Here is a 21,632-nt window from a genome sequence, read left to right as displayed (position 1 = left end):
AAAATCATCGTCTATAGACAGTACAGGACACTGCCTACACAGAAGACATTTTTCTCCATGTGTAATCAATTACTGCTACTATGCTCTCTGCTGAACTTCAATTAGAAAAAAATACCTATCTATTTTAAAGGCTAAACAGTAAGAATGAATTTTTTTTTAAGATCGGTGATGGAATTTTTCTAATTTAGCAAGCAGGAACATGACAGCAGCTGCCTGGAAATGCAGGAAATACTTCCACGTAAATGACAATAAATACCTCGCGTTCCGCTGAATGGAAAGTAATTTCATCTTATTGTTTAGTAAACAAGAAAGGAATTCACCTTGCTAGCATAATGGGATCCAATTTCTTCATAGATGACTGATCAAAATCCTTGAGAATATACTGTAACAGTTCTGCATTAGCAGAGACTGGTCACAATGACCTAATCGGACATAATGACCTAATGGGGGTTTTACAGTTCTATTTAAAAAAAAAAAATAAATCTATGATAAGATTGGGTGTTAATACAAGCCAGCATAAGAGATTCAGTCAGGTGTGAATATAATGCTTGATTCATTTTAGTCATTTAATTAAACACTTGCATTCTTTAGTTCAGGATAATTCAATATTTTCTTTAAACACATCATTTGGAACAGTTATTTTATGTCAAGCATAGGACGATGTTTCTTTTTCCTTTTTTACAGCAACATAATTTTTTTAACCATAAACACATAAATAGGGCTAAAACAAAGCCCAAATGTGATTTTGTGTTAAGTGAATTTCAGTTCTGTATGTTGACAGGCATATTGACTTAATTCCTCGGGGCAAAACTTTTCTATAAAAGAGAAGAAAGCTTATTTATTTCCATTTTCTAGCAGTATTGCAGTTTCAAGCTAGTTCAAAGCTGCTCTTCATACTAATGTAGATCAATATTAGAGGATGACAATTTCCAGCGCTTTAATCAATAAGCTGTTACACACCCAGAGACTAGCAAAAAAATGCTGCTGGAAGATGCTGTTGATAATTTCACATTTCTTCAGCTAATAAAACTAGTACAGGTCATGCATTCACCCATTATCCTCAGTCTCTTTACTCATGCTCTCTCCTATTGTATGGTATCTCAGTTTTGAGGTTGGTGGGTTGTTTTTTCCTGAAATCTTTTAATGTCTAGAAAAACAGTTTTGTAGCAATCTTTTTCTAAAAGAAAACAAAAATCTTTCGAATTTCTTTGGCTTTAGACTTGGTCTGATTATCCACTGAAGCAACATTATTTTAAAAGTCCCAGCACAGTTTCCCAGACTCTATGCTGTGTGGTTCATTCTCGTTGCTGAACAAAGGCTTGCTTTTCTGATTTTTTACTTTATATTCATATTACTCATAAGTCATATCACCCCAAACCACTCATGCTGTCCAGTGATCACACAGTCATGCATCACAAATCACGGTTCTTAAAAGGTAAAACAAAATCCTACCTTTATGTAGCCCCAAGAAACTGAGAGTAAATAGTTTGCCTCAGGCATTTTTGATTATTTTTTTTCTATACTACCAATCTAAGCTAATCAGTTCTTTGCTATCTGATACTGCAAACGATTTCCAAGAAGAAAGATTCCTTCTCTTCTCTCCTAATTCTTTTTGCTGATCTTCAGGTTCTCAGCAACACTGTGCACAGGAGGTATACTGAAATGAAATCCAAGCGCGTGGTCTTCTGATTGTATAAATGCCATTTATAAAACTCCAAGCATTCAGAGGCAACGTTGAAGAGACATATTGTACGAGCTGAAGAAATATCTGAAGAGCTAGGGATATGCATATTTCCTGAACACCAGGACTTAATGAATAATGTATGTCAAGATGCTCAGCTGCTGGAAAGCCTTGCTCTATCAACAGCTACCAAATAAGGAGCTGAAGGGGAAGCCACAAACAGTGCCAGTAATCCCTCCCATAGAGCCTAACTAGCAGCCAATAGTATGTCACCCTAAAAGATATAAATTTGAGGGGCTGGCAACATGATGTATTATAATTTCCCATTGGCCAGCGCTGGGGACTCTCCTGGGCATGGGGCATTTCTTTTTTTTTCTTTTTTTTTTTTTTTTTAACAGCAAATGCCATTTAATAATGGCATCCCCGCCTGCAGCATTCACATGCCATTCAAAAATAATTGGGTTAAGGTCTCCTCATTTCAGCAGCATTTACCATCTCTTTTCAATGGGTGCGCCATCCAAGCAGTTAAAATGAGTATTATGTATATTCATGTGGATTGCCTGGTGGTTTTAATTTTTCATATGGAAGGGAAGTATATTTAGAGGTTTTTGTGAAGAAAAAACAACAGAAATAGAGCTATGAGGTTTCTTGAGCAGTCTGTGACATGCTGTAACAATCAAAATCTTTTTGGCTTTTATGCCATCTAGATTAAAAACCGATCTATTTAGACCATTGGGCCCCTCTGCCAGTTTCTACTGCATTTTTATTTTAAGAGGTAAAAGCAGTTATTGTTAAGATAAAGTCATGTGTCTAACAATTCCCAGGAAATGTTAAGTTTCCATGGAGAAGTCAGAAGTGAAATAATGAGTCCTCAAATTCTCACTGTATTTATTCAACTTTTGCTCTTTCTGCCTTGGCAGATTAATATAATCAATTACAGCTATACATCATAGAAAAAAAAAAGGATTAATTGAAAGTGGAGTGTGTCGGTGAGCTGACTCAGAGCATTAAATAAAATATCCCACTATCTGCCATTTAGACACCAAGATTTAAAAGGAGAATGCATTATCTTGCACCATTCCGTGCAAGACATACGCACTACTGCGGCAAATCTCTGAGTCTTTGCTGTATCAAAAGAAGGGAGAGTTTCCCAATATGACAATGGGCAAATGTCTGAGGACAAGCTGAATGAGGCGCAGTGCTCAGCCTAAGCCCACACTGCTGATTCACTGGAAGATGCTGACCGACAATGGTCACAGGGGAGCTTCTGGCTGAAGTGGTTTCTACTTCTCTGGGTGATGCTTCACAGCAATGTCAGCAACACTAAGTGCTTCAGAAAGAATCGAACCTGCTAAAATCAATAGGGTAAAATATATTAACAAATTTCTTCCTTAGAGGGGAGAAATGTATAGCAATGTGACAACTGAATGCAGTCAACAGATCACCAGCAATTCTGTATTTTCATATGGCAAGCACATTGTTTTCCTTAAAATAGGTATAAAAAACCCCATGTGAACGAACACACTACTGATGCATTTGCTGTTAATAGGCAGTTATATCTGTCCTGCATCTATACAGTTAAATGAATATAAAACAATTAAGTTTTTAAAACAGACCTGGGTTATTGGAGACTCAGCAAGACATTAAAGGAGTGTAAAAGTATTCCTGGAAAACACTCCTCCTGATTCTTTCAAGTCAGCTTTGTAATGCTGAACATAAAGCATTACAAAATGTAGACACTGTCTACATCTGTGTTGCATTGTTTTCTGATCAACGGCAAGAGAGCACTGCTGCCACCTACCCAGCATCAACAATGTGACCTGAAAATATGCTGCCCCCCTTCAGAAGGCAATTTATATTATGACTTAGAAAATGTTAAAATAACAGCCATTGTATTACATTATGGCTCTTAAGAAGTGAAGCATGTGGGTATGAAAGTTCACTTGCAATAGATAGTATGGAAAGACATTGGAAAGCCAAATTTTTAAATCACTTCTCTTACACTGTTACTTTAAAGGCTGGCTCCTACTTAAATCTTATTAAGAACTGACCCCCAAAGCACAGAACTTGTTTCGGATAAGGAGTATTTAAAATGGCTGTTGAGTAAATTACAATAGTTGTTTAGCATTTCTAAAAACATCACCTTTCAGTTTTTTATTCCCCATCAGTGTATGAGACAAAGACAAATCGTAAGAGTTAAGTATTGTTCATAGGATTTATTGAAGGATGGTATTTATATAACTACTAGCTAGATGATTTTGATGTAAAACCATGAAAAAACACCTTCCTTCAATGCACACATATGTTACAATAATTTATTTTAGCTGCATTTTAACTCTAGTGGTAATAGGACATTACACTTGATATTGACAGCTTATTACTAATCTTAATGATTTTTCTAGGACCCACAGCCTCAACCTCATCAAACTACCAATGGCTGTGACACAGTTTACTGGTATGACTTCACTGACTCAGAAGGCATGCCCTCTGACTTCGGCTACATGTGAAATTATGACCTTAGAAATTTGTAGTTGGGAAATTCACACCAGCACTAATTTACAGTAATCATTTTGGCTGCTTTTCCTCCTCAATTCCCAGGCTGGAATGAGTGAATAATTAGCTTTAGAGGAGGCCATAGTGGATAGATGACTGCACAGCAAATAGCTGCCACACACAACTAAATACTTAAGAGTAATTCAAGATAAAAAACCCCTAAGTTAGAAGTAAGTGGAAATCCAGCAATGTGAAAGGGAAGTTCTTGTTTTCATACACACATACATCCCTGAAGATAAAACATGGGGGAAGAAAGGAATAATGACATTTTCTGCAGTGGTTCCAATCAAGCAAAGAATATGGAAATGAGAAAGATGTAATTTGAAATGTCAGTAACTGAGTAGCAAAATAATTCAGAAAGAAAAAGAAGCTTTTTAGGCACTGTTGTGCATTTTGAAAGAATGAAGACAATGACCTTGAAAGGCAGAAAGATGAAGAAGTCCCTTAATAGCCACAGGAAATGTTTGCCATTATTTAATCAACAAGCCCGGATAAGTTTCTCCACAGGAGTCATAAAAAGAGGTGGCAGAGATCCCGGGAGCTGTGATGTTCAGCTTTAGTAAATTTTGAGAGACTGCAAAAATGTTAATTTTGTGCCAATTAAAATTTGCAAACAGGATGGCTGGGTAACTTCAGGCCACCTCACAAAACATCAGTCCCATGTAAAATAATGGAAAAACTGAAATACGCATATTCTGGTCATTTGCTTGATAAAGAACTAAGAAATAGGAATGTAATTAATGCCAGTAAATATTGTTTTATGTTTTTGAACATCTAATAATCTGGGATTGTAGATCATTTGATTTAGTACTATATAATATTCTACAACAGCACTCCCAATTTTGAGAGAGGACACATTAAATGGGTTAAGAATCTGATTATTGATCCATTTCTAACAACCATCAACAGGCTGTCTTCATCTAATGGGACAGTTTTAAGTCAGGATCAGCAACACCTGAGATTATTTTATGGTATTCAATTTCTTCATTGGTGATCTGGAATTAAGTCACTAGTATGAAAGCTTCCACAGTGTGAAAACTTCCAGAGAACAGAAAAATTGGGAGCAGGTGGGGTAAGGGTAGGAAATTAAACTGAGGATGGAGAAGTCACCACCAGCAGCCTCATTGTTTATTATGTTGATACCATTCATATAAACCACAGTTGAAGGAATATAAGTGCTAAGATAGCTGGCAATGACGGGCACAGTCCATGAATACAAATCATGGAATCACAGAATGGTTTGGGTTGGAAGGGACCTTAAAAAACATCTAGTTCCAAACCCCCTGCTATGGGAAGGGACACCTCCCACTAGACCAGGTTGCTCAAAGCCCCATCCAGCCTGGTCTTGAACACCTCCAGGGATGGGGCATCCCCAGCTTCTCTGGGCAACCTGTTCCAGTGCCTCAACACCCTCACAGTAAAGAATTTCCTCCTGATATCTAATCTAAATCTCCCCTCTTTCAGTTTAAAATCATTACCCTTCATTCTATCGCTACAATCCTTGGCAAAGAGTCCCTCTCCATCTCTCCTGTAGGCCTACTTTAAGTACTGAAAGGGCTACAAGGTCTTGCTGGAGCCTTCTCTTCTCCAGGCTGAACAACCCCAACTCTCTCAACCTCTCTTCACAGGAGAGGTGCTCCAGCCCTCTGACCATTTTTGTGGCTCACCTCTGGACTCACTCCAACAGTTCCATGTCCTTTTTATGTTAGGGTTTCCAGAGCTGGACACAATACAGGTGGGTCTCACCTGAGTGGAGTAGAGGGATAGAATCACCTCCCTCGAGCTGCTGACCATGCTTCTTTTGATGCAGCTCAGGATACAGTTGGCTTTCTGGGCTGTGAGCAGACACTGCCAGCTCATGTTGAGCTTCTCATCCACCAGTACCCCCAAGTCCTTCTCCTTAGGGCTGCTCTTAATCCATTCTCTGCCCAGTCTGTGTTTGGGCTTGGACTGCTGTGACCCAGGTGCAGGACCTTGTACGTGGTCTCGTTGAACCTTATGAGGTTTGCATGGGCCCACCTCTCAAGCCTGTCCAGATCCCTCTGGATGGCATCCCTTCCCTCCAGCGTGTCAACCATGCCACGCAGCTTGGTGTCATTAGCAAACTTGCTGAGGGTGCACTCTATCCCACTGCACATCTCCTATAAAGATGTTAAACAGCACTGGTCCCAGCACCAACCCCCGAGGAGCAACACTCGTCATTGGTTTTCACCAGGTGGACTACACTGAAGAAAGCAGAAACCCTGAAGAGTCTATAGAGTGGCAACAGGACATCTCGTAGCAATATTGTGATGTCTAAAATCTGCGACTTCTGTGATGCTAAATAAAAAGAGAGGTACTCTAAACACACCATTCTGGCTACTCCAGTGACAGAATAGTGCATCCAGCTCTAGTGTTTTCTTAAATGCTGTCATGTACAGCTCACAGGAAAAAAATTACAAATATTATTCAGGGGACAGAGAAAATATTTTCTAAAAAAAAAAAAAACTTGGGCTTTTTAACTTAAAAAGAATATGGCTACTGTGTAGTACCGCAACAAAGAGGAAATACAGCGTACCAGACCTGGTTCACTAGCACTGAGGAATCGACAAACAGCAATGGACGGCGGCTGGAACTGCCCCAGACCAACTGAGCTGAAACAAACTCAAATTACGAACAAGGCATGTGGATCACCAACAAGGATCACTTAATTAGCGTACACCCGCAGTGACATGGTAGATTCTCTGCTGCTTGGTATTTTCCAATCAAGAAAAGCAGTTCTTTTTGGAAGACATATTTTAGCCAAATGCAAGTCATCCATTAGTCAAGCACAATCTAGTGAGTTCAATACTTCTACAGTTATGGGCAAATTAGGCACCTGAGAGATGCAGGAGACCAAGTAATCCGTTTGGTCGCCCAAGTATACAACAACCTAACCTACATATTGTACATGCTCGTTCTAGAAATTCTACCTTCTAAATAACTTGTATCACAAAGGCTGTTTATACATTTACTAACACACCCTGCTTGAAAGCAACTTTAAGAATCTAAAAGCTGTGCATTTGTGATGAAATCAGGATTGCAGTGAGTTACCTCAAATGTTCTCCATACACTTGAAGCAGTAATCTCTACCTCTGTGCAAACTTCTGGAGCTGTCAATACTCATACTTCTTGAAGTATTTCTTGGTTCTCTATAATGCTCTGTACCATTCCCAGAGTCAGAAAAAAATGACTATTAACCTAAATTTTACTGTCCTTCAACAAGAATGTGTGAAGAATTAATTCATTAGGTTGCTCTTTTTTAAAATAATTTGAGGCATATGCTAAGGCATGCAGATTTTACCAATACTAGTGAGGTTTTCATCCTTTTATTTATCTGACATATTGATGATCACAACTTGCCAGAAGGACGTATCACCTACAAACCACTGTAGAGCATACAGATGGAACGTATGGAATACAAGACATTCAAAGAAGATCATTTTTCCTGAGATCCAGAATAGGGCTCCTGATACAGAAACACATTACAAGGAAGAGGATTACGTCCTCAGCAGCCTGGGAGAAACCTCGATCCTCTGAAATAAAATATCTATGTCCCCTTCTGGCTCTTGTTAGTAAGCAAAAACTCCTGAATGTTCAGTCAACAGGAAAGTCAGATGGCAAAGTTTCAAGCTTGAGGAAAAGGACAGGAAGAAGACTGAAGGGCCACTTTGTTGATTCAGTTGCAGTACTTTTGAACTGTCCCACAGGAGACATATGATCTTGGTCTTTCACTCCACAGGTCAGTGATGGGTAATACGGGAGCTCCAGCAGAAAAAGTGTTTAGCTTTGAGGGCAGGAGAACTGTGCTTTTTAACTCTCAACTGCCACCCCTGCACTGATTAGGAAGCTGCACAAAGAACGTTCAGAGAGATGTCTGAGCATCAGCCCTGAATACAAGTGTGCTGGGTGTGGTGCCTATTGTCTAGTTAGCAGCAAAAAGTACAACAAAGAGGAAGACAGCTAAACACATCACCGATTTTAGTTTTTGGGGTCATATGTGTTACAAACAGCAACAGATAGCCTGAAGACATCCCACGAGCCAAATGAGAAGCCTGTCCGAAAATACAAAAAGCATTTCTAGGCTGGCCTCCACACACCAGAGAACAGCAATCATCACCCATGTCAAATCCAGCCCCTACTGGTCACAAACACAAGACTGCTTCCACAGCATTAGCCAACTCCGTCTGACATTTAGGCTGGCATGTACCGTAGCAGAAGGCCTCCCCACAAAATGGAAAGTGCTCAGTACTGGAAGACCACAGCAGAAAAGAATGGTCGTTTCATCCAGCAAGCAAGAGCCTGTGGACGGCCTCAACCCAGCCAAAGGACAAGGAAACTATGCCGAATCAACCAGACTCACCAAACTTCTCAGGGTTCCATCTAAGACTCCCTGACTGGAAGGAGAGCAAATGTAGAACTTATTTAAAAAAAAAAAGAAAGAAAAAAGAGATTTTACAAGTCCAAGGAATTGTTCCAGCTGCAGCAATCAACTGCCACACAGCAAGTCACCAGCAAGGGTGGAGACAAAGTTGGGTCTTATGCTGCTATCAAGAAAAGATGAACTCCATCGGTGGCTGAGAACTGATGGTTGTAATTGGAAAAAATCCCCAACTGTTCTGAAGGAGTCTCAGCTTTAAGGATCCTAACTGTAGCATAATTACGCTGCTTTAAAAAGGCTTTCTTGGCAACCTCCTGCTTGTCAGAATTACATTCATTAAACACGATGGAATAGCCTAAGCTATATCATTTTATAGATCTTTTATTTGGGAATATATAATTCTCATGCTTCAAATATGAGAATTTTATGTTGCAGAACAGACTGAGATGACAATGTTTTTCTGAACTATTTTAAGGGACATATGGAGTAAAACTGGAACTGAGCTGTTTAATAAAGCATTAGGTTCCTTTATTTTTTATTTTAAAAAAATTAAAAAGGACTTTCTGGTAAAATGCGTAATTCAGTGTTTGTATTTACTGCCCTCTAGTGATAATATAAGCATTAGCTATGAATATATAGGAACACATTAAACTTTTTTCAGAACAGAAATCTCACAATGTGGTCCACCAAATTTCAACCATACTACAGTAGGGTCTTTACAGGAATTCTCTACAGCTGCAGTATTTTCAATAGACCCTCCTGAAGCACTTGCAAAGCAACAAAAATTACAGCCTATTTCAACCTGTGTTTTGGGGGCCATTGGTAATCTTTAAGGTGCAATATTCACCTACAGTTTTCTTGCAGGAATTCTTCTACATAATGGTAAGAGTACAGCGTGCATACAAGGGTTTCTAATAAAAAAACCCCAAACCTCCAGTAAGGTAAGAGCTTAACTTCAAAAAATACTTTGCTGTTTACAATATTCTGCTATATATTTATTTTATCCTCAGTGCAACGCTGTCAAACTGATGTAAATTACAAAAAAGCTACTGTTAAAAGCTAATTTAGATCAGAGAAAAGTGGGTCCGGGTGCGGTGGCAGCTGCAGTTATGACGGCAGGTTTAAGGAGGCGGTCGCCTTAGCAGAAAGCAGTGATGAATAGCTCAGGTGGTTATCTCTCTATCCCTCTTGGCAACTGACACAATCAAATGCGTAACCACAATCCCATGGTCCCATCCCTGAAATTACTATTGTGGTCAGTACCTGATACGAACAGAAGGCTTTTCAAGTTTTGCCCTAAAAACAATATTAAAATAAATACCTTTACTTGGACATAGATACATCTATCTCACATCACTAAAAAGCCATAGGTATCATGTTTTTATGCATGCATCAATATGGATCCACAGCATATTGACACAAACATACTATATATATGCATTACAAGGGGAGAAGTTATGAAACAACAGACCAGAGTGATTTATATGTCTGGCTTAGAAAAGCTTCAAACAAATATCCTGGCAATATTAAGGCAAAATTAAGTCAGTCTTTTTTAAAATCATGCTCAAATTATTGCAATGTTAGTGGAAATACCTACGGCACTCAGTTAATTCATCATATCAGCATATTTCTCAACAGACAGGAAACTGGTTTGCTCAAAGTTTCTCTCTGAAAAGATGCTGGTACACAAATCAAATGTGTGCACAGCTTGCACTGCACATGAGCTCTGGGAATGTGGAGCAAACTGAGATTTCATATGTTATCTTTTTCAGATCTACTTGATACGTAAATATCCATCATATTTACGCAAGCTTTTTAAATGGCATGCTTCTCTCACTATTACTCCTCCAACCAACTTTGCAATGAACAATCTAAAATGAATCTTTCACAACAGCTCTCAAAGAAGCACGAAATACCACCACGAGAAGGCCCTAACCTGGACTCTTTTAGAATGACTCATTCCCTTAGAATGTCCTGGCAGCAATTTTTTTGCTTGACAATAATTATAATTTGGATGGAGGAGTAGAAAATAAAATAGAAGTTATTTAATTATCACTTCACTTGCAGGACTCAACCCACAACTGCTCAGGCTTTACTGTGACCAAATCTCAGAACCAAATAGTTCTATGCTCCATCAGAAGACCCACTCTCTGGCCTTCCAACCTCCTTTTAGAAAGAAGGCTCTCTTAGAAGGGCAGAACCAAGACCTGTCACATATGGAATGGAAAAAACATTGATTCTGCTTCCCTTAATGTTACTGTTATGTAAAATGTGTATCTATGGTGACTTGTGCAGGACAGTGAGATAGCCATAATTCCCAAATCAAAGAAAGAAAAAAAAAAAAGTGAAAAATGAGTAAGATATGGGACAAAAGAAAAAGATTCCTTCCTCCTTAAAATTGCATCCTTGGATGGCAGAGCAACTCATTCTTAGTCACATTTGTTTGTCCATTTTTTTTCTTAAGAGACTGCTGTTGGGCAGGATCTGCTACTGCCATTTCTGGTCTTTCTCCTCATTTCTTTCCATTACACATATCCACTCCTGTTTTGGGAGCAACAGTGACCCAGCAGCCAGAGCACTGCTATCACCTTCACTCCTTTCCTTATCTGCGAACAAAAACGCATCCTGCCTTTCCAACATCTCCAGGCAAAGAGCAGTGAGAAAACTGGGTGGAAATCTCAGCCTCAGACAGAGCCACACAACTTAGCTCATACCATATTTTGTGTTTCATTGAACTGCCACTTCTTTGTCACTTTGAATCTGGACATTCTACAAACAACGAATTGATACCCACTCCCCGATTCCTGAAGTGCAGTCCCAACTAAAGATGCTTTGTCAGGGCAACTAATATATTAAACTGGCAAGTTTTGCTGTAAGAGGAGTCTCAGGGCTTCTCCTGTGCTCCTCAGCAATAAGCTCCTATGCTTTATAGACACTTCATTATGCTTTACAAAAAGCAAAGAAATAAAAATAATCTCGAAAGACAGTGTGATCTAGTATATGCATCTCCTTCACACAGCTATGCCTGCTTCAGTGCAGCTGTGCGGAGACATTTGAGGCATTTAAGAAAAGGGTAAACAAGTCAGAGGTACTGCAAAGACATAGCACTTCAACAACGCACCTAAAATTATGCAATACCAATGCTGAAGGAACGCTGTTGTTAATAAAAAATATTGTGCCACGGAGATGTTTGTGCTCCAGCTAACCACCCATGCCCTTCGGCACAGGAATTCCAACAACTTTTATGTGTTATTCCAGCTACAGCAACTGCAAATGCCTTTTCTACAGCTTATTTGCATAAGTAAGATTTACAAGCTACATCAATGTTAATGCCTCATAAGGATACTTGTTTTATGGGATAAGAACACAGTGAAGTTTAAGCCTTTTCCAAGACAACTTGTGCTAAATCCATAAAGGTATTCACACTAGAGAAATTATACAGGTGATTTCTACTAATATCAAAATGCTCCCCTGCAAACAAGTACTTTGTCATTTAAGTAGCATGAAAAGAGAAACATTTTTTTTTTTCTAAAATATATTTGCAGGAAATTCTAACCATTCCCTACCTACTGAATGGAAAATATTTGACTTTAAACACATCTGACAAAGTTTTTTCTCCCTTTTCTAGCTCCTATCTAGTTAACATTTGCCTGGTTAACACTGGCAGCCATGTCTGACAGACACAGTACATTAAATATGAGTAAAAAATTGCAGCTTACAAGGAGGAATATAATACTGCAGTTATTCCTTGATCACCCCACAGATCTCATGCAATTCTCAGGCTGTTGCTCACAATTTAAAGCTATCTAGAAAGAAAAAACTTCTGCAGTTCTCCCCTCCTTTTGTCCTTCACGAGGGTTTTTTCCTCAACCTGAGTGTCAATTTGGGCTAAGAATCAGGTCTTCAATAAAAGGAATATAAAATGCAGATCATCTAAATCACTTATTTGTATTTTTTATATATATGTGTGTGTGTGTGTGTGTATACACCCTGCAAGTAAATACCTATCCCATAAATATCTACGGTATCATAGCCACAAAAGAGGTTTGTACCTACATTATGCATTTTTGCAGACAGCTACATCTGTCTAACAAGTGTGCACAGAGCAGCGATACTTCTCTCACAGAGCTGTGATGGCACACTCACCCTAAGACTGATACAGCCATACCAGCAAAAAGTAAGCTTTATACATATTGCCTGTTTCACACAGAAAACTGGCTTGCTATGTAAGGACAAAAAACAGCTTCACTGGTATTGCTGGATTAACCTTACTTCTCCTGTAACGTGACATTCTTATTTTAATGAGGTGTTCCTACTGTAGACCTGGCCAAGCACATGCTTTAACAGTTCATCAGAAATCATCTTGAATGGTTGCCATTTCATACCAAAAGAAATGAGTCTTTTAATCATCTTTTTTAAAGCTACAGTCATGCTTAGTGTTCTTATAAAAAAAGCAAAACTAAAATATAACTTTTTTCCTAGTTCTAATATATATGAAAATGAAATATGAACCAAACTATATCCTGTTGTTTTAAACAGTATTGCTCAGTTTACAAGAAAAAAAAGAGAAGGTAAAATCTATCCTACAAAAAAAGCAACGATATGACAGACAAAAGCAGAGAATTTTAGACTGCGAAGTGACTACTAACACTGCAACAAACTGTACTCTAATGTAAGTACGACTTAGCAAGTGCTTGTAAATCATCCACAGTAAATACCAGCATTTTGAAAGCAGACTGCAACTTGTTTCATGCAATTTTGTTGGTTTAGGCTCTATTAATAAGCCACGGCTGTTGTACTCCTCACTAAAGTGCATGTGATAGTGTCATTGCTCTTTCAAGGAAAAAACCCAGCAAGCGCTATTCACTAACTAATATTCATCCTTTCTCCCTTTCATTTGGTTATTTATTTAGAAATTTTAAACATGCTCCAAATCTATGTGGATTCACAAGAAAATGAAGATGTCTCTGTCCAGTACAGGAGAAACAACCAGCCTCATCCATTTCACCCTTGTCTCGTGCAAGAAGAAAACAAAAATGTAATGCTTATTTTTCTTTTTGTCCAAGTGACTGCTTCACCTAAATGCCCCTAGATCAAATTGAGCAAACAAGCATGAAACCCAAGTGGTTTCCAGCCCCACAGTGAGGTGTACTGTGAGGTTGGGTTTACGGCTACACACAAGGGGGATGGAGACAAGACACCAAAACCAGGTCAAAAGCAGCTCTGTCGTTTCCTGAACTGCATACTTGTTACCTGTGTCATTTAAACCCCTCTTAGAAGAATCATAGAATCATAGAATGGTTTGGGTTGGAAGGGACCTCAAAGATCATCCAGTTCCAACCCCCCTGCCATGGGCAGGGACACCTCCCACCAGATCAGGTTGCCCAAAGCCCCATCCAGCCTGGCCTTGAACACCTCCAGGGATGGGGCATCCACAACTTCCCTGGGCAACCTGTTCCAGTGTCTCACCACCCTCATAGTAAAAAATTTCTTCCTGAGATCTAATCTGAATCTTTTTTCTTCCAATTTAAAACCATTTCCCCTTGTCATATCACTACACTTCCTGGCAAAGAGTCCCTCCCCAGCTCTTCTGTAGGCTCCCTTCAGGTATTGAAAGGCCGCTATAAGGTCTCCCCGGAGCCTTCTCTTCTCCAGGCTGAACAATCTCAGCTCCCTCAGCCTGTCTTCACAGGAGAGGTGCTCCTCTCAGTATTTGCGTGAGGAAGCCCGGAGTGTATTCATGTTTCCTTACTCGGTGTCTATTGATACCAGTAATTTGCCTCTTATCCTACACACAGGATCTGAGCATCCTTTTGGGCAGGGAATTCTTGTGCGGTGGCGGCAGCCCACCTTGGGATGCTGCTGCCTCTGGGTCAGGCAGAGCCCTGGCTCCCCTCCGTCTCCTGTGGGCTCGCCAGCCAGGGATGTCTGCATTCCTGGCCGGGGTTCGGCAGGTTCAGACCAGGCCAGGCTGGGGAGGCGTTGGTCGAGGGCTGGTAAGGACGAGCGACACACCCCCTCCTTGCTGTCCCATGCCAACACCGACGGGTTCCTTCAGTTTCGGCAAACCCCGTTAAACCTTGCGCTGGAGCAGAGGGGGTGAGCGCTCAGACTGCTGTAGCCGAGTCTCAGCTGGGCAGCAACCAACAGCTGAGAGGCAGCTGAAAAACGGACTGTTAGCATCCTTCATCTTTGGCTACTGCAGCTCCCACATAGCTCATCGTTCGTATTACATACCAAGGAAGGAACAGGCAGAGGACCAGACTTGCTCAGGAGAGCACGCTCTTGGAAACTGAAAGCATCAGGAACAATGATTGAGGGTCAGGAGATGCAACTGGATGCCTGGTCCTTTCAGGAGTGTGAGGTCCTGCAGGGTCACTCTATCCTGTGAACATTTGGTTCCTGCCCACCCCTCACCGTGGGCTGTTGCAAGGTGGGGACATTAAGCCAAAATGACTCTCATGCTACGTGGGTCACATACCCTCCAGAGTATGGTAGAGCTGGTTCCCCCCTCACCAGCTCAGAGCCCACAGGCTACAGCCAGGAGTTGCTCCTACACATCTGGTTTTGCGCTAAGTTTTATTTTGAACTAAGTTTTTTGTTTATCTCCAGTCACACAATAGATAGGAGTATAAATATATGCATTTCTCACTAACTTTGTAGAACTATCCAGGTGAGAGGCACTCTTTCAGTAATCTTCCACCTATTTTTACAACATTTTTGCATCATTCACAACAGATTGCTCAAATGTAGAAAACATTTTTATGCTAACTCTTCTAGAAGAACAAATAGTATAGTATATACGCATAGGTATCAAGGTTTACTTGCCACATCAGTGTACTCACTCCTCAGTAATGTGACTGGGTTGCTCCTACACAATCTCAGTTCAACAGAGCACCAACAGATTTTATTGCTAAATCGATATTTCCTTTGAAAATGCTCAAACGTGGCTTGCATTTAGCCATTTCCAGTATGTACTCTAACACCATACAGTAATCACCTTTTGTAAACACCTCTTTTATTCATGGATTACAACCAGTGAATGTTTTATATTTAACAAATGGTTAAACATATATTAGTAGCACATTAATTAATATGCTTTAGCTTTGATAATTTAGGTTACTTATGAAATTCTATAGCACAGCATTAAAAATAATTTCATTCAAAATGTAAGACCTCTGTTTAATGCAAAATTTGAAACCAAAGGAAGACTAAAAATCATGAAAATAACATCACATAATGAAAACTGATTAGGTTCCACTAACAGAAGAAAAGCACATCATTAGATTGGGGTATATTCTCTGATGAACTTGCAATATGTATATAAAATACACAGTCACTACTCAAGTAAAAGATTATCTATTAACCTTTCATTATCAGTAGGTACTTTATCAAGAAACAAGGCATTTTTCATATTTCATTCCTCTTAAATGGATACTTTTAAGTCTCTAGAAATCATCCCTAGTCTGAAAAACATCTTAAAATCAAACAAAACCAATAAGCTCTAAATAGATATGGCTTCATCTTCATCTTTGGCTTGCATTTTTATTCATAAAAAAACAACCTAGGAAAATTTGGCTGATTTTTGCACATTTACATGTTTGTGTACAATGTTAGAGTAGCTGGGAAAGCCCTAAGCAGCACACAAAACACCGGAGAGACCTTTGCAGATGCAGAAAGACATCAGTCGATCCATTTACGTGGGGGCTCACACACGCAAAAGCCCATTTTTGCCATGAAAAGGACAGAAAAGTTAAAAAGACTACAGTCTGCAACAAATTAAACTTCCTCCAGTCTTTCAAAGCCCCTACTTAACAGCTGATTTTACCAACTCTTTATCAAAGACATAATGATCCTAAATAAAACTAGCTATGCGCTCCATCCATAGCCTGATGAAGTAAAGGTAAAGACTCTCTTTAGCTCCAGCAGGCATTAGATCAAGTTCTAGTTGAATCTGAACAACTTGTTCAAATGCTCCAGGCAATGGAAGCTGCAATCTAGTACCACCTTCCAGTACCCCCAGTGCCACACTTCTGCTCAATGTCCAAACCAGAGCACCAAACAGAAAGGGTGTAACAAGTGTAGTTCACCTGTATAGGCCTGTACAGTTAACTAGGGGGTTTATGTCTTGTCTAAGGCAAATTCCATTAAAATGAGATAGGACGTAACATTTGATAACTTCAGAGAATATTAAAATTAATTTTCTTTCTTCATGAGATTGATATGGCTATTCTATTAATTAATGCTTAGTTTACTGCTACATGTGTGAAAAGCATATTCCCAGCTTTTAAAAACCAAACATGCTGCTCATTTTTTTTGCTGTTTTCTCAGCATGCATGACTGACATTAACCCCCAATATTTCCCAGTCCACCGTAAGCACAGCACATACTTTCCCCAACTAGAACATTTGCCTTGCCTATTGTTCAGGATACTGAACAATAATCACCCCATATTAAAACAACAGTATAAATACATAAAGTCCCAGGTCTTGATTAGAAAACTTTTCAAGAGCAAAAGAACGATGAAGCAAAGTTGAGCTATTTGTCTGAGCCTGCGAACAGACTCCTCAAAGTCCCCTGGTAGTCAAAGAGTACAAGTCAAAACGGATCCTATCACTTCCAGTGCTGCCACCTACGAGCCAGCGAGCAAGCCAGCTGGACGGACGGACGGACGGACAGCTGATGCAGCGTGAGTCGGCGTGACTGTCCCCGTTGAAGAGAGCTACGTGCAGCAGGAAAAGCAAGAGACCATCGCCGGGCAGGACGTGGGGTGAAAAGACAGATTGGGGAGCAGATAGATTTGGGTAGAGCGTGCTATTTCACAGCAGCCAAGACACTGCAGAAGGAGCCAAAAGAAGAAAATAAACCCAAACACCAGATGACTCCTCCCTCACGAGCAACTAGTTTCATACTAAAGCAGGCTATTCAGATGATGGGGTGCAACAAGATGTAAGGCCAACACCTGTCCTCTCATCCTCCATTTAAGGCAGCTTTAGCTTTCCACAACCAGGACGTTTTTCAAGCTCTGGTAATAACTGCAAGAACAAACCTAAAACCCCTATGTACATCAGCATGCTTTCATTTATACCACATGTATGAAAAACTAAAAGACACATGAGCACAGCAATATTATCTACTTGGAAAGACAAAAAAACTACCACTCATATTTACCAAATTCGTTTTCTTCCTGCAGTTCTACTTCATCCCAACAGCACAGTTTTATTTTGTATTGTTAAACCATTTCTATAACCAATCTATCTTTAACGGCCCTGTGAAATAAAGATCAGTTTACAGATGTATATTCTTCACCACCAAAGAAAAATCGTCACGTAAGTTTTAGCCCCCAAACGCCAAGATTTGTTCTGCAGAAGTTTTCCAGAGCACTTTTTCTTCTTGTATTTAAAATTTAGTCAATCCATGTAAAAAATCTAGTTCTGTAAGCAGGGATGTACTGAAAGCTGTGCTAGAAATGCCAGGCTCTGAATCAACCAGCTTCATCATCTTCACAGTGATGAGCTTTAAGAGCTCTCCTATAACAAAGCCTGTGAAACCTTCTCAGCAACAACCAGAGAGAGCTGCAGAAAATCCCTCCCAGCTAGAATTGTTTTTACTGGTGCTAAGAAAAGAGGAAAAAACAACTAATTACCAAATTATGAAATGAAATCTTACCTGAGTCCAGTATTCAGACATACAAAACTTTGGCCATGCTTCATAGTACAAGAAAAACACAGTCATTTTACTGAGAAATCTGAGCTCTGGGCTTTAAGGTCTATGCATCCAAGATATGCATCAAATAATTCATCACATTAATATTTCTCAGGAGTAAAAGTGCTTGTAAATTTTCCAGCTAAAGTTTCCATTGATAGTGAAAAATAATTTCATTTAAAGACACCCTTACATACTTAATTTCAGATTTTGTTTTTTTTGTAAGCTGTCTTCTCGCAAGCAGTGTGTCTCAGAAAAACTCTGACGTACACACACAGAACAGCTCTGTAAATCCAGCAAAGATACTTTCTGGCTTCTTGTTGAGCCACACTAGCCTGCATTTACTCCAAAATGGCACCCTCATCTCTCTGCTGGTTGCTATGGCCACACCATACGTCAGGGCTTGCACTTTTTTTTCTCCCCCAGACCTGTTTGTCTGTGACAGGCCGAGGTGCTTCCCATGACGGTGCCTGCATCAGCACAGCGTGCATCCGCAGCAGCAGCGGGGGGTGATCAGCATGCAGCAGAGGATGGAGATGCTGAGGAATCCATCCGAGCATGCTCCCTCCAACACCCCACACAGGGGCTGCTCCCGGACACACCACACGGCCTGCAAACCACCCATCCACACCTGGCGGCAGAAGGTCCCTTTCACTCTAGTTTTCCGTGGCAGCCAAAGCTGAACATGGGTGAGCTAAGGCTAAGAAGGGAGAATCCCAGGTAACCACATGCTTAGAAAGCAAAATAAATACTGCATTTTGCAAGGTCTCGAGTACTTGTCTGTCCCCCCGGGTTCAGAGATGCTGCTACTGAGCATCAGAGGCAAGCATTTTAATGCACGTAACAAAAGGATAGTAAGAGGCTTCTTTACAAACCTGCTCACCATTAACTTCCAAAGGTATTTCTAGTATTTCATAGCTTGTTTCATTCATTTCAGCTACGACACTGAAAACATTTTGTTTGTTTCGTGTGTGCTTGTAGGGGAGGTCCTGTTGCACAGAGGGAAAACACAGCCAAAACCAAAGGTATGGTAACTCTCACACTACCCACGCATCACTTCTAATGTATCAGGGCTTACGTATCATACAGTAGGAAACAAAGACCCCAATGCCACGTTTGTGGCAATAAAGCTTACCAACAATAGCCAAAGATTCATGATACTGCTGACATACTCCACAACAACAACTACCTGCAAACCCAGCAGTAGCAAAGCTTAGAGCCCAGTCATTACCCTTCAAAATCATTCGCAGAAGCCACAGCAAAGCAAAACCTTTTTCCTCCAAAAAAAAAAAAAAAAAAAGTTATCAAATCTTTAAAAAATAAAAGTTCAAAAGTTCCTTGTATTTGTCATTACTTATCACAGCACCCACAAAGTTTGGCATATTTCAAGTGTAGATAATACATTAACTGCTCAAAAGATTGCACGAAGAGTATTTTCTAGTCCATCTTGCCCATTTTTCATTAAAACATGCTCAAAGATGCTCCAGTCTACAACATCTACTTGGAAGCCTACTTTCAGTTGTTTCTGCTCTTAAAAATCTTTCTTGCTCTATTAATGAAACACTACTTTTCTATTTCTTCTGGTCTTGCACTAACGCCTATTGTGCCTTCTGCTTACCGTTCTTTCCTGGAGGAGTTGCACTACTTTTATGGTGGCTCAAGGATGAAGTTTGTGCAAACACTGCTAAAGAGCACAGCCAACATATCACCTTGTGTGTTTATCCTTTCTGTGTTCAATCAGCTCTGAAAACTAACGACTGTTTCTTTATGTCAGCGAGTACTCACTGACTGTGAATCATATGCTCACTTTGCAAAAATTATTCTTCTTTTAGACCACTCTTTGAAGCTGCAATGGGTAGCTGATGTATTATGAAAATCATTGTTTATACATGTAAGTTTATAGCGTGTAATACACACTGATACCTTGAGAAAGAGTAAGAAAAAAATATTTGGCACCTTCATTTCTAGTTGCTGCCGTTAAAACAACTTTTTCAGTACCAACAGCTCCAGTGCTGCCTTCCTGAACCTATTGTCCGGCATCAGTATACATCAAGAGAAGGGTATTTCATCATAAAATTCTACCTCTCTGCTTGGTGGTCCTCCTCTTAAAATTTGATTAATGGTAATTAAAATATCAGTACTGTTAGTCATTTTTGCTCTTGGCCATTAGAAAAGACAACTCCGCTACAACTGTTCATTCTGAGTTGCAAAAATCAAGTTTATGAAAACGTTAGTATCTCAGCTGGCAGTGTGAGGTTGTCTGTAATTCTAGGTAAAATAATTGCATTAAGGCTATACAGTCAACCTTGGCCACAAGAAGATCAGATAGCCTGCTTTAAATACGCTAGTGCTTGCTTTAACAGCTCCATTCAATTATGTAAACTAATTCAATTAAAAACCACACATCATTATATCCATCAAACAATACTCCTGGCCTTCTGCATCTGGGGAATATGATTGATGTAGCGGAATGGTTATGAGGTTGCAGTTAACCATACTCATTTCCTGTAAGGTCCCACTGTTTATTCCAGAAAAAAAATGAACACTGACTTCACTTTGATTGCTTGATATGTCTTTGAAAAACCTGCTTAAATGCCACTGGTTAGTATATGGTGCTTATGAACACAGGCAAACAAAAGCTACCATTAGCACACATTAAACTAGTGATGGAGGATGATGGAGAAGCCTGAAAAGCAGCCTGGACTAGTGCACGTTAAGGTAATTGCTTCCTCATTAAGATTTTGCCAATGTCTAGTGTTGATGAGACTGGATTGCATTCTGATTGTTCAGGAAACCTGCTGATGAGTGATCTTCCTAGCTGAAAACTTAACTTGCAGGTGAATGTATGCCATGGGGAGCACAGGGCGTCCTGCCACTGAGCTGTGCCACGCAGAGACCAACTGGACAGCATGGCTGAACACGTGAAAGGTGCTCTGAAGCATGTTCCCAGACTTGGACCACCACAAACGCTTTCTCCACCTGTGAAATACCTCTGATCTGTAAATGGAGTGATGTGAATGTCATGGTGTATCACTGTAGCACAGTGCAGGCAATTTTTTTTAAACGTAACTTGCCATACACACAGATGCAAAAAAGGATCCTAAAGATCTGTGTTGTTTCACAAGTGAAAAGCTAACTCAGATATTGATGTTAAGTGTTTTATATTCTGGGCTGTTTTAACTAGATCCATAAGCTATTTACATACTTTTTATTCAAATTAGAAACTACCCTTGACCACGAAAGAAGAACTATTACTATGCAAAACTACATATGTATATTAATTGCAACTCTGAT

The 21,632-nt window shown here is 39.8% G+C and overlaps 1 protein-coding gene across 7 annotated transcripts in view; it reads right to left on the bottom strand.

The window, feature by feature from the left end:
• The window catches only part of PDE4D (phosphodiesterase 4D), a 623,750-nt gene that overhangs the window by 23,112 nt on the left and 579,006 nt on the right, over nucleotides 1-21,632 (bottom strand). The window contains exon 1 of one of the 7 annotated variants that reach the window (XM_014964977.1): nucleotides 1,453-1,822. The exons of the other annotated variants lie outside the window; for them this stretch is intronic. Coding sequence (XP_014820463.1) covers nucleotides 1,453-1,500 — 48 coding nt within the window. The 5' untranslated portion in view covers nucleotides 1,501-1,822. Of the gene's footprint in view, nucleotides 1-1,452; nucleotides 1,823-21,632 lie in introns of those variants that run through there. 7 annotated transcript variants of the gene reach the window in all.

The sequence above is a fragment of the Calidris pugnax genome, unplaced genomic scaffold (assembly GCF_001431845.1).
Source record: "Calidris pugnax isolate Ruff unplaced genomic scaffold, ASM143184v1 scaffold273, whole genome shotgun sequence".
In the NCBI taxonomy this organism is placed as follows: Eukaryota; Metazoa; Chordata; class Aves; order Charadriiformes; family Scolopacidae; genus Calidris; species Calidris pugnax.
This window is presented reverse-complemented; position numbering and strand designations above follow the sequence as displayed.